General features: G+C 43.4%; 1 protein-coding gene across 1 annotated transcript; it reads right to left on the reverse strand.

Annotated features, from left to right (window-relative positions):
* Positions 1-208: 208 nt before the first annotated feature.
* On the reverse strand, positions 209-12,288 carry ATP6AP2 (ATPase H+ transporting accessory protein 2). The gene is made up of 9 exons (XM_084263452.1): positions 12,188-12,288; positions 9,556-9,686; positions 8,026-8,154; positions 5,588-5,683; positions 5,252-5,389; positions 4,854-4,907; positions 3,310-3,459; positions 2,125-2,241; positions 209-1,285 (listed from the first exon to the last, which is right to left on the reverse strand). The coding sequence occupies exons 1-9, from the start codon at positions 12,255-12,257 to the stop codon at positions 1,091-1,093; spliced, it is 1,080 nt and encodes a 359-aa protein (XP_084119578.1). The 5' UTR covers positions 12,258-12,288; the 3' UTR covers positions 209-1,090.
* Between the last annotated feature and the right edge of the window lie 995 nt (positions 12,289-13,283).

The following is a 13,283-nucleotide window of genomic DNA, read 5'->3' on the forward strand; positions in this document are numbered from 1 at the left end:
CACGCTCATTGTTTTGTTTAGGAAAATTAATCCATACAAGGTGATTTTCCAAGATTTGCTTTTGAGAGAGTTAAAACTAAATCGTTACAGACTTAGGCCCACTGTCACACAGGCCCACTGCCAGCGCCTCGTTCAGCTGAGCTAATATTGAAAAGAAGTAGCCATACCTACGAAGCCACAAAGAATAAATGCATTCAAGAACAACTGTTCTTTCCTTTATTGAATGGTTGAAGCAGGACATAATCCAGGCATATTTAAATCAAGTCTTGGTCCACTCTTAATAATCGAAAAAATTCATTTTTTTTAGTAACATCAACACAAATGGAAGGAATATGAAGCATCATAATGGGAACTTTCAACTGCACGTGACGTTAGACCTTGACCCGACTGGTGCTACTTCAGTACTTACACATTCCACTGTACAGACCAGCCACAATAGGGTTATTTACCTCCAAATATTTATAGTTCTAGGTAAAGGCTCCTTCTGTCTACAGCTCACTTCTGAGCCATCACCTTGAGATCAAAATGCCATTTGTGCCACTAGAATCGTAGTCTTATAGAAATATTTCTATATTTTGTATTTTACTAAAGAATAACAACTATCCTCTCTGAAGTTACATATAGCCATTATAAATATTTACATCAAACATTTACAACTGGTTCATAATATACAACACAACAGTTTAGCTATGATTTCTACTCTTCCAGTGTCAAAGTTTCAAACAGCTTGTTGCTATCATAATTTCAATTGATCTGTTTTGCACACAGCCACAGGCAGTACAGGGCATTTCGAAAACTCATGTCACATGATATAAAAAAATGGAATGATGTGACTTCAATAACAATCAGTTTGGGGACTTGTGGTGTGGTTTGGTTGGGTTTTTTTTTAAACAAGCAGATTTCAATTTCTAAATCCCATGTGGGGTGACTACTAACATTTAAAATAGGCTTGAGAAGGGAAAAAAAAAACAACTTTGAAATAAATACACCTTTAAAAAAATTCCACAATTAACCATGTCAGAGTATTTTTTCCACACAGTTTAAAGGATACCTTACTCTTCCTCATTTCCTTGCGCTGAAATAGTGTAGTTCAATCCATTCTTATCTTCTGATTTGTCATCCTATAAATAATGCTGTCATACCCAGGATCCATGTTCCACAGGTTGTAGGAGATAACTATCACAGCCAAAGCAAGACCTATCATCATCCACAGAATGATGTTGAAGATTACAGAGTAGTTGTAGTTGTATGGATAGGCGAGGTTATAGGGATTATCCGTTTCGCTCTGCAACGAAGAAGAAGTGGTGCATTGCTTTACAGTCCCCTTGCACACAAACCACACTGCGACTGCACTGAGGATGGGAGCGATCTGGGTAGGAGAGAGGCAGTTTTGTTCCAGGGCACAAAACACAGAAGTCATTACATGACTGAGATTAATGGAATCCAAGGAAATGGGCTGGCAGGAGCCTCGTGAAATTCAGTGAGGAGGAACGCGAAGCCCTGAGCATGGGACAGAATAATCCCATGGGACAGAATAGGGTGGGGACTGACTGGCTGGGCAGCAGCTCTGAAGGTCCCGGTGGACAAGGTGAACAGGAGTCAGCAGGGTGCCCCTGCAGTGACAAAGGGCAACTGCACGCTGGGCTGCAAGTCAAGAAAAGCAAAGTTTTATTCCAACCCAGGAGGCAGGACTCGCTCACATTATCGTGCTGGGGAGAAATGGCAGAAATGTACATCCTAACAAGACCTAGAGGGAAGAAGCTTTCACAGCAGAAATGGTTAAGCCTTAGGAACAAGGTGTCCAGAGAGGTCATGGGACTTCCAGCTATGGACTTTTTAAAAACCTGGCTGGACAAGGACCTGAGCAGCCTGATCTAACTCCTAAATTAATTCTGCTTTGAGCAGCAGGCTGCGTTAGATGACCTCCAGAGGCCCTTGTCAACCTAAACTACTACACAATTAAGTGAAGTTCAAGACTTCAAGCTGATGTCATCACACCCATGCCCAAATCACAGTCAGTATACTAGTCCTTCCTTAAAAAAAACAAGTTATGCTCAAATGAAGAAGAGATGCAGATTGGATCACTTTTAGTAAACAAGATACAAAAAAATGTGCATCCACTACCTGTGAAGACTGAAGAATGGAGCGAGTCTTCCTCGTGAGGGGAGAATTAAATGCCTTGACAGCCACCACTTCTACTACCGCATTCCCGCTATACAGATTGAACATCTCATCTGCAAACTGGAAAAGTAAAAGTGATTTAACTTAAAACCTGCACTGTGGCCAGGAATTAAGGAGGGTTTTGTTAGCAAGACGTACTAAACCACAAGATGTCAGCTTCACGATTAAGCAGCTTATAGAAAGTTGTAAAAATTTACACTATTTTAGTGTGTAAAGTGCCAACTTTCACCTGCTTTACAACATCTCCATAAAACCCCTCAACCACTGTTCAGCAGACTGTGGCTTACAACTGCTTTCTGGGCTACAACTCAGTCTTTCATCCCTTTTGTTAAAGGCCCATCACCATGTAGTTTCCCAACTGTACATCTGTCAGTTTCAACACAATATTTAGGTTCTTGACCTTCCACTGGGAAATTATGAACCCAAACATTTTAATGTGTTCCAAAGGCTAATATGTCTAGTATTTAAATATATTTGCTTAACTGCAAATAGGTTAAAGAGTGAAGTTTAGCAAAAACAGCTATTTGGCTGAGCAGATTCATGCTCTTACATTTTTCATCATGCTTTTGAAATGCTCAAAAGTGACCAGTCTTAATACAGATTTTATCTAATGATTATGCAATACCTGCTAAGGAATTACTTAATTGAGCATGTTAATAGATGAGTTGTGGTTATTTTAGAGGCTTGGAAACGTAGATTTATACAATTTTGTGGGGAAGAGGAAACTAACAATGGTATAATGGGATAAAGATGTTTCCACATTTCTGAGAGCCAGTTTTTGTGAAAGTTACTAGTTGATTTAAATGCAAAACATGTATTTAGCAAAGCAAACATACTCAGTCATGTCCATATATGTTTTCAATATATTCCCACTCCTTTTCCCAAAATATCTAAACACATTGTAGAATCACGTCAACACTTTCCACAGTGACAAACTGTAACATTTGATTTTATAAGAACTGCATTTTAAAAACCAAACAACGAAAACAAACATCAGTCAAGCCATCACTAACAAAGTGACAATTCCAAGCAGATGATCATCAATAAACTAACTCTCTTGTAGCTAACACACAAAAAAGTATTTCCTTAGTATTCCTGTGAGTTTTGATCATTAGACAGAAAAGATACCTTTTGCAAAGAGTCTGCAAGAATTTGAGAAGCGTCCTTGAACTGCTGAGAGTCTTCCCCATATCGTTTTCCAACTTCTTCCAAACCAGCCAGTTCCAGCGAATACAGGTCTGGAGAGTGATCTTTGGCTAAGTGCTTGTGTCGAGACAGCTTCGGCACACCAGTGAGGGCAGAAGAGAGACACTTATTACAGGGGTTACTTTAAAAACACACTTCACAAAATCAGTTTGCTGGGACTAATCCAGCCTCACTTTCCAAAGTCATAGTCCCTGATCATGAGCAAGTGGAATTCCTTCCCAACTTAACTACAAGGTGCCCACAATTATTTATTTTCTTATTCTACAGAAGAAAGATGATCATCATGCAGCATCTATTCTTAACATGAGGTTATATACATGTAACACAGAGCTCTACTAGAAAGAAACAGTACACTTACTCACATCAGAACCCTTCTTCTGGAACTGTCATGAAAATAAAACTCGGAGGGAAAAGATACACAACTACAATGCTTGGATACTACTATTCCCTTCACTGAAGCTGCACCTTGCAAAACTGGTTGCAACTTCTGCCTTGCTGTTGTCCATGTACAAAAGTAGTTTATTTAAAGACTAACATCCCACAGTCATTACAATCAAACCAATATCATAAAAATTATCTCAAAGGAGAGTAGTGATATTTTTGCACTTCTACAGGTGTGAAGCTACAGCAGTGACATTTACCAGCACAAGAGAACAGTCTCGAAGCAGGGGACTTAATTTCTTCCTATCTTGCCATCTATTTTAACTACAGCATTTCTAGTCTGCAAGACAAAACCAGTTTCTTCTACCTCATTTCTCAAGAGTCCTGTTTCTCTCCACCAGTCCTTCACCTAATGTGAACTTTTGAGTTTTTCACGACTGTTTATTTCACTTTTAGGCTGCAGCTTAAGGGACACACACACACACAAAAGATCCAACACCAAAAATCCCAAATCAAATCAAACCCTAAACCCCAGCAACAAGACAGCAGCTTCTTAGTAAAAAGATCATTAGAACCTTTTTGCTTAAAAAGATTAGAATTAAAAGCTCATCCCTTCATTGGAACATTTGTTTTGCAACCACTATTCACGCTACAAAAATCATCCCAGTCTTTTCAGATAAACTGTTATGGTGATATTTTGAAGTAAAATAGTGGACAGGACAAAGAACTTAACTACCATTACACTTCTCAAGTAACAAAATATATAAATAAATCCCTGGCAAATTCTTCATTGACTACCCCCTGTGTCTTTAGGTATGGAGAAATAGCAGCTCAGAACTCCCCATTCTCACCAGCACAACATAAAAAAACCTACAGATTATTAAGGTTCTCATTTTCTTCTACCAATGTCAAGGCTGATACAAATAGCTTGTGAACGCACTATTGTTTAAATGATGCACCAACTGATGACACACTTGAATATGTATCAGTGGCTGCCAAGCATCCTGGCTATGCCTTCTCTACCCTTAATTAAGATCTCTGAACTTTGAGACATAAGATGGGAAAAGTGTTTCAAAAAACCTTACCAAGCTTGCAATATCATGCAGGACTTGTAGTTCTGACAGAAAAAGCAAGTCAACCTGGGGGAGAAGGCAGAAAGAGAGAGACAGGTGTTTCCTCCAATGCAACCAAAGTTAAGGAAGTCTCATTTTCCTGCAAGTCTCAGTATTTTACAGTAAGTTATGTTTGTCACGGCATCAGAACACACTAGAAGAAAATCACTCTTTCAAAAATTACTTACAAATAAGTAAAAAAACCCACCACCCCCAAAAAACCCCCACACTTAAATCTAAGTTCAGTTAGAAAAAATTAGAGCAGGGTCTCTTAGGCAAAACAAAGGAAGAAAAAAAGGAAAAGCACAAACTAACTAAGAACATTAGGGAGAAAAAAAATATAAACACTCCCACTGACTAAAGTTTTTTACCTCGTTGTTTCTGCTGAGGGAGTTCAGAGGAAGGGAGCTGAGGATGGAGTTGTCCTGGAACAAGCGGTTTCGCAGCTGGCGCAGTGTGACAGAAAGATCTTCAAACACGGAGTTTGCCTTGCCCACCATGTACACCCTCTGCAGGAACAGCCATCGTTCAGTAACAAGAGAGGTCAGGTTTTAGCTTTTCCAGTCACACATTAATCATCAATCATACTTGCAATCTCTCTCCAATGCAAAACATTTCATATCATCAGCTGAGTTTGCTCCAGCCACACATATGTAAAGAGGTTTACTATGTAGAACATCCAGACTCAGAAGTGAAGCAATACTCACTTCCTCACTGGGGGCCAGCTGCAAGACCACAGGAGTTTCCTCAGAGAACAAAGTGTGAATAGCATTCGCAACACTGTCAAGACTGAAAGGAACAGCCTGGAAGACAAAGTCTAGTTAGATTTTTGGGTAAAACAGGGCCCAACGGTATAAACAAATAGCATATGCTTAACTGCAGAAGTCTGGAAAAACAGGACAAACTTTTTTTTGAGCAAAGAGTATGAATGTTTCCAAAGTGAAAACAACAAACAATAGGAGCCAATGTGCAAAATAAAACCAAAAGAAACAAAGAAACAAATCAGCTCTGTATCTACAAACAGGTAATTTATTTGTATATATGGGGGACAGAATACAGTTTTAAGAACTCCAAGGGGCCACAGCCATGTAATTAAGAGGCTTGGTTATCCTAAGAGTCTAGCCTTGTCTATCACTAAAGCTAGAGCAACAAATACAGAAGCAATAGAAAAGGGGAAACCAATCTCAGTGCAAAAGGGAAGTTATGAACCACAGAAAACTGATGACTGGAAATATAACAGTAGAAAGATCGACTGCTGAAACACCGTAGAAAAGAACCATATAAAAACATTACTAAGAATAAAAGAAATCCTAGCACAGTGAAGTGTCATTACTGGCAAACTAATAAAACTGCTGTTTTTTCGAAACACTTATTTTCAGGTTTCTTTTTTAAAAGAAAGCAGAGTGGCACATTTCTGTTCACTAGTTAAAGTGCAAACACATATTTCTTTCTAATAAATTTTAGTAATTTCTTTATTATTGGAGAATCAGTACTTCACCAGCACCCATTTGGGGCAGCTCGTTTGAAACCATCACAGCAGTTAACTGAAACAATTAAAGCCTACAAATATTAATTCCTAATAATGAGAAACAAAGAAAATATACATTTGTTCACATCAGAACTTTATCAAAGCTACAAGTGCAAATATGACTGATGGTGTCAAGTAGATTTAAGGTTTCCACACATTTGCAATCCCTACAGAGACAGGTACAGACAATCCTAAATCATTTTTGGTCGAGGTACCACTTCAGGAATGACAGTATGTAACTGTGCCTGAATTAGTGAGCTGTGGTTGAAAGCTGATGTGAAAGCAGATCTGCATTAAGCTGAATCTGACCAGAGTTCAATATAAAACCACGTAACATTCCAATTAAACGCTGATATTTTGCAATAGATTAAAAGACTGTCTAATAGCTGTAAAAGTAACTTCATAGGCCTTATCTTGGGGTGTGGAATACATTAAACAAAAAACTATTCAACACTGCTGGTGCTGAGTCCACAGTTTGACCAAAATAATGAAATGATAAACAACAAACACTCCTTAACAGAAGCACAGTAGTCACACAGAGCCAAAATGCATGGTAAACTGAGGCAAAGCAAAGTTTTCCAAGGTGGCTAGACGCAGAGTTAGCTAACTAGAAATGACCTGAAAAATAACTTATTTGAAAAGGGTTTGTGGGTTCGTAGTGTTCAAACAACATGAAGAACCTATCCAATATCACAGCAAAATGGCTTAAAGCAGACAATTCATTTATTACAGAGAAGTGAGCAGGCACTGCAGTTACCAGCATCTTCTAAATTACTGTGCTCCTGTTAAGAGGTGTATGGTCAAAATCCTACTACAGGAGTAGAGGCAATGGGCATACATTTAGAAACAGGAAATTCTATCTGAACACAGGAACAGAGGGTTTTGGTTTTTTAATGTAATGGTGGTCAAATACCAGCACATGTTGGCCAGAGAGGTTGTGGAGTCTCCATCTGTGGAGATGTTCAACTGGACACAGTCCTAGACACCCTGCTTTAGCTGACCCTGCTTGATCAGAGGGCTGGAGCAGATTCTTTCAAAAGGGTCCCTTCCAACCCAAATGATTCTTTGATGCTGTGACAAGTGTGAGAAAAGAGAGTCTCAACAAAGAGAGACAGCAACAGGTAAATGTAATGTTTGTTGCTTTCTTCTGGACACCATACAACTGAATGGTGTCTCAAAGCACACTGTACTGCAGAGTCGAGAACTCAAGGAAAATACAGGGATACATCAAAGAATCAGCTTCATATAAAATGCTGTTACACACACTCAACTGAAGCAAAAGAAGTTAATTTGGCCTACACATCAATAAGCCAACGTGGGAAGCAATGGATTCTCTGCCTTTTGGCACAAACAGATTAAAACTAGATGCCTTTCAAGGAGAACATGCTTCGGTCAAACAAGTTACCTCCAATACAGGAGGCTCTGTGTGAGCTTAAAGGCCTCTCATCTTGAACAGGTCGGAGTATTTAACTATGCAGCCTGATTCTAGGGAGATATGCAAACCTCAAGTGAAGAAAAAAATAAGCGAACATCAAGGACTACAGTAGAGTCACATACATCTCACGAGATCACAAGAGTCACAGAAATTGTGTGACAGTTCCAAACATGGATACTCACATTCTCAATAGGGTAAGAAATCCCCTTCGTAGGCAACGCCAGCTTGTCGACTCCTTTCACTGTTACCAGCACCGTAGCTCGTGGTCTGTGAAACAGATCACCCACTCCAAGCCCAGGCCAGGGAAGGTCCTGTGACAAAATAGTAAAAAAAAAACCCAACAATCCACCTTGCATTTCACAGGGCAAAAGAGAGGAGCCCTCCCCCACCATTACAACAAAATAACTTACTATCTGTGCACAGGACAGCCTATTGGAAATTTCATGGGGAATTAAGTTAATACTAGAATGTTTTTATTGTGAATAATGCTGTCTCAAGTTAACCATGAGGAAACTGTTAGTTTAAAAGCTGCCAGTAGCTTCATAGCAAAGTCAACACTGGGACAGCATTACACATACTGGATATATCAAGTAATTTTCTATCATTAAATACGAAATATCATATAGTCTGTATTTAATCAGTGTATGCTGAATTTTTAATATTTTTTAAATGTAATTAATCTAATTAAGTTAATCTAATTCTGGGTGTCTTTACATGCAATGCACCAAACACCAAGAAAAACAATCCAACGGATGGTAAAACAATCAAAATACACTTCTTGGAAATACTACTCATAAGAATTTCTGTTACCAGTTTAATGACAAAAAAACCCATAATTATTTGGCAGCAAGCTATTTTCAGACAAATCCCACAACAGGGACTCAACAGACCTGCACTCAAACCAGATTTATCAGACGTCTTGCTTAGTTGCAGTAAGGAAGAGATGGGAATCGGCCTCCATCACCAGCAGTGTGGGGAATATCCCAGTGTGTAGCACTGAACACCTGGCTGCATGCTGGTGCTTCTAGAGACACCTGGCTATTAAGCTTTCCCATACTGCTTCAGCTGCCACTCATCCCCTTCTGAAGCCCAGTAAAAAATTCAGTAGGCAAGATGCAATCAATCAAAGGGCTCCTACTCATGTACTTCATTTTGAACATAGCTTTAGTGATGTTTAAAAACCCAATTTGGAAAACACTACCACAAATTAGGTTTTCAAGCCTTTGGATTGCTTCCTGACTATTCAGTTTATTTCTTCATATTAACTAGGAACACAAGCCTGCTGACCTGGCAAAACATCTGCCTAGCCAAGCTATTCCTCACAGCCTTCAGAGCACCCAAGAACTGAGCCCTGAGGATATCTCACAGGCAAGCGACAGCAGTTTCCACAGATTCTCAGTACAAGACTGTGGATGGGGGGGGATACAGCACGTTGTTTGGTCTCAAAAGGAACCATCACAGTAAAGACTGCACAGGAGGCTTGCTTCCCTCTGTAGCTGATGATTCAAACTAGCCAGCTTAGCAGAGCCTTCTGCTGCTCATGTGACCGATACAGCTCTATGCCTGGAAACCACGCTCCCACGAGTCATGCATTCCTCCAGACAAACAGGATCCTACTTTATATATTCCAGCCCGTGACAGGAAGATTTGCATGTTATTTGACCAGGTCTGTAGTTTTAGAGGCATTTCAAAAATCAAGACCCGAAACGTACTTCTTCAACAGAAAAGCCCATGGATAATGCAGCTACATCTGGGATCCGCTCGCCAGGAATGGGCCAGCTTCCATCTCGGAAAATAACTGACTGAGGTGATCGTAAGATGCTAAATTCATCCCCGCATACACCTAAAAACAAACAAAAAAAGCTGTCAAGGGTTCTTACAGTTTTGCCCTCACATCACAGAAAAAAAGAGCATATGTAAGATTCCTTATTCCTCACTGTTCTCACACCTACCAGTTTATGCATGAACACAAGTCAGGAGAACCGATCATTTTAATGCTCTGGAACACAAGATCATGTTTCTACACAGCAATGACTAAGCACAGACAAATCCACATGAACGAACGCAGGACAATTGGTCAAGCAGCAGCACAGTGCGCTTCTGCGTGCTCACTAGCGGGTTGAGAGTAGTGTTACAGTTCAGACCTGGTAACGCTAACTCTGAGTAGAGCCAGGCAGACTCTAAAATCCCATTAGCTCACAAGCAGCTATGCACCAACAGGGCTCTGCTTGCTTCCAGGACTGCCTGGCATAACACCTCTTTTCACACAGGCAACTGCCTGAGCCACCGAACCCAAGGCCAGGAGGATCAGCGGAGTCTGCCAGCGCTGGCTTAAACACAGCACCGCCAGGAACGATCTGGCTTCTGCAGAACAGCTCCGGTGTCTCTGCTCTGCCTCCTCAACCACATGATGTTGTGAGATGTTTTTCTTCCTCAGATGCAGTACTGGACCCAAGCTGTGTGAAGCCACAATCTGCAATACCTCTCATGTTGGGTTTTCATTCATTTCTAAGTCCTCTTTCCCCCACTACCTTGAATGGCAAAATTCACTAAAAGCATTTCTAATCTATATTATGATGACAGTAACTTTCATTACAGTAATTTATGGTGTCATAAAGGCAGAGAAGACTCCATGAAATAAGATATGGACTTATTTCAGTCTAGCTTCCTATTTTAAAGTCACTTAAGCATAACTGCAACACTGTGCATAAACATTTCTCTAAATAAATTTTAAACTGCATCTGATGTTTATAAACAGTAACATGCAAAATGCAAAACTTCAGACTATCCCCCACAATGAGAGGTCTGCCTGCATTCCTACCAGAAAACTAACATAAGACTGAAGAAAAACAAGTAGGAGAACAATAAATATTTGCAGAGCATCTAAATTTAAGCTCTAATTATATAATCATTCTGACTACATACTCCAAAATTACATGAATAAAATAAACGCCTTAAAAAAAAAGCACTCATATGATCACTGAAAATTAGTTACCATCCAAGCAGCTACATAAAATAGTTTTCCAGAGCATCTGCAAATCTAAAGGCCATTCACAAAAAATAGTGCAATACTAAACTGATTTGTTGCTCAGTTATAATCTTCCCTAACATTAACTTAGCCAATTTGACCTTGAAGATGCTGTTTTAAAGTCTAGATCATGATCACGCATACAAATGTTGACAGTAAACCTGAGCTACATTATGGTAAACATACTAAAGGAACAAAGTACTGTGATGCAGGTCAGTGAAGGGCAGCAAGAGGAAGAACACAGTCCAAATGAAGAGATGCACATGTAGCAGATTCAAGCAGTTTCTGATTTAAATTTATATATGGTCACTGGATGGCCTAACGATCAATTTTAACGGTGTATCAAACCGCGTTTTGAAGGACATGAACGTTTCGAGCCCAATTTGCTCAGGAATGAATTTACAACGTTGCTACACATACTGCTGCTTGGCCTGCAGGATTTCATATGCTGCTCTCCCCAAGGCTATTTAGGAGAAGGTAGCCTACTCAGGACAAGCTGTTTTAGGCGAATAAAGTTAGAGCACTACCCTTTTCACCCAGATCTGTCTTGCTGGACTTGTTCAAGGTCTTAATGGGCAAAACTGAATTTGAACTTGGGACCACGAGCCTCCTCCTCAGGCCTGCTAGAACCACAGCCCCTCACCGGGCCACACAGGTTTGGAGAGCAAGTGCCCAGATGCGACTCACCCTGTACACTGTTACCCACCCACCTACAACGCACTTAACGCTTCGACTTCACTCAACTTGCACCTCCGGAGAACTCTGGGTCTCCAATGCCCCCGAGAGCCTGCGCCGCAGAACTAAGGCAGGCTGAGGGAACGCTACTAACGGGCCTTCAGGGCAGGCGACGAGTCTGACTCGCGAGGAAGGCCGGGAAATCTCCCAACGGCAGCCGGGCAAAACACGAGCGTTCCTACAACGCAGCAAGGCGACGTCCACCTAGAAACCGCTCCAGGCGGAGAGGGCAGTCTCCCGGCAGGCTGCAGGAGCGCCGGGCAGGGCGGGGAGCGCTGGAGGAGCGCTATAGCCGGCGCGCCGGCAGCCTCCCCACCCCCCCGCCCCGCTCCCACCGCTCAGTCCTGAAGCTGGCGGGCACACGGAGGCCCGCGAAGCGCTGCCCGCGGCTGGGGGCAGCCCCGGGGCTGCCCGCGGCTGGCGCCTTCCCAGGCGCCTCAGCCCCCGTCACGGCTCGCGCGCTCCCTTTCCCACCCCTGCGGCCGGGCTCGCCGCGGCGCGCGGGGCCCTCCCTTCCCCCGCCCCCGCAGCGACCCGCCAGGCCAGCGCCGCGCCGCGCCGGCTCGACCCCGCTCGCTCACCGGTCAGACACGCCGATACCATCAGCACCGCCACCTCCAGGGCCCAAGCAGCCCCTTCACACCGCCCCATCTCCGCCGCGGAGCAAGACGCCGCTGGAGAGACAAACACCGGGCCTTACCGTCGGCCAGAGAACCCCACGCGCCCCGCCCACTGGGGAGCGCTGACGGACAACCGTCGCAACCAATCAGCAGGTGAGGTTCAGGGCGGCTGGGCGGGACTCGGCAGGAGTGACTGGCGGAACTGACCACTCGCTAGTCAAACCCACCCCCGCCCTGTCACGGGGCTGACCGGTCAGCTGAGAAGCCGTAACTCGGGGGGGCGGAGTCTTAACTTGAGTGGCGTTTCCCTTTGGCCAATCAGATCGTGAGGGACTGCTGCACCGTTTCCCTTCCCGCATTGTACATTCAGGAGGGAGCGGTGAGGGGGCGGAGCTTCGCTGGACTCAGTTGACGACTGATTCGGCCAATCGGAGTGGGAAGGGTCGCGTCCTGGCCCCGCCCACCCTTTATCAGCGCGGCAGCGACGGCGTCTGACGGAGACGTGGCTGGGTTGGGCGGCTTCGGCGCTGGGGGCGGGAAGGTGCCCTGGCTGATGGTAGAGCGCACCATTTAGCGCTGAGGGTGGCTGCTCCCCGCTCTTCTCAGCTGTGTAGTGCGGGGGCCGCTGGCTGCGCGGTCTTGGCGCTGAGGCTGGGCTTAAGCCTTCGCCCTCAGCGGCTGCGGCAGCGAGTTCTTCCCCTGTGCCCCTCTGGCAGCGCTCTTGGTGTGTCTGAGGAGGCCCAGAGCACCCAAGCTAGCGGGGGGCTCGTCCCTCTAGTGAGGGGGTTTACCTCAGGGGGGAAGGGTGGTAACTCTTGGTTCAAGATGATAAAAGTTGAGCCTGTGCTAATGCCTGTCAGTGGCCTCAGCACTTTGCCCTGAAAGGCAGGTGAAGGAGCCGGACCCCCCGTATAGTTTGTGGCTTGGATGGGCGAAGCAGCCTTCAAGGTCTTGAGAGGGTCTGTTATGCTGGTGAGGGTTGGTTAAGCTGGTAAAGGAGAAGGGCCGAGATGAAGTGTCTGGAAAATCCCTGCCCACAACCCCAGAGGTTTGGCGT

Source organism: Gallinula chloropus (assembly GCF_964237585.1).
Source record: "Gallinula chloropus genome assembly, chromosome: 1".
Taxonomy (NCBI): domain Eukaryota; kingdom Metazoa; phylum Chordata; class Aves; order Gruiformes; family Rallidae; genus Gallinula; species Gallinula chloropus.

Excerpts from the sequence above, each read along its gene's own strand:
- ATP6AP2 (XM_084263452.1), bottom strand. The coding sequence starts at position 12,257 with ATGGGGCGGTGTGAAGGGGCTGCTTGGGCCCTGGAGGTGGCGGTGCTG. Across the intron at positions 5,390-5,587 it reads AGCTGGCCCCCAGTGAGGAA|AGGGTGTACATGGTGGGCAA; the intron begins GTGAGTATTGCT and ends CTGTTCCTGCAG. Across the intron at positions 3,460-4,853 it reads TGCATGATATTGCAAGCTTG|CTGTCTCGACACAAGCACTT; the intron begins GTAAGGTTTTTT and ends GGTGTGCCGAAG.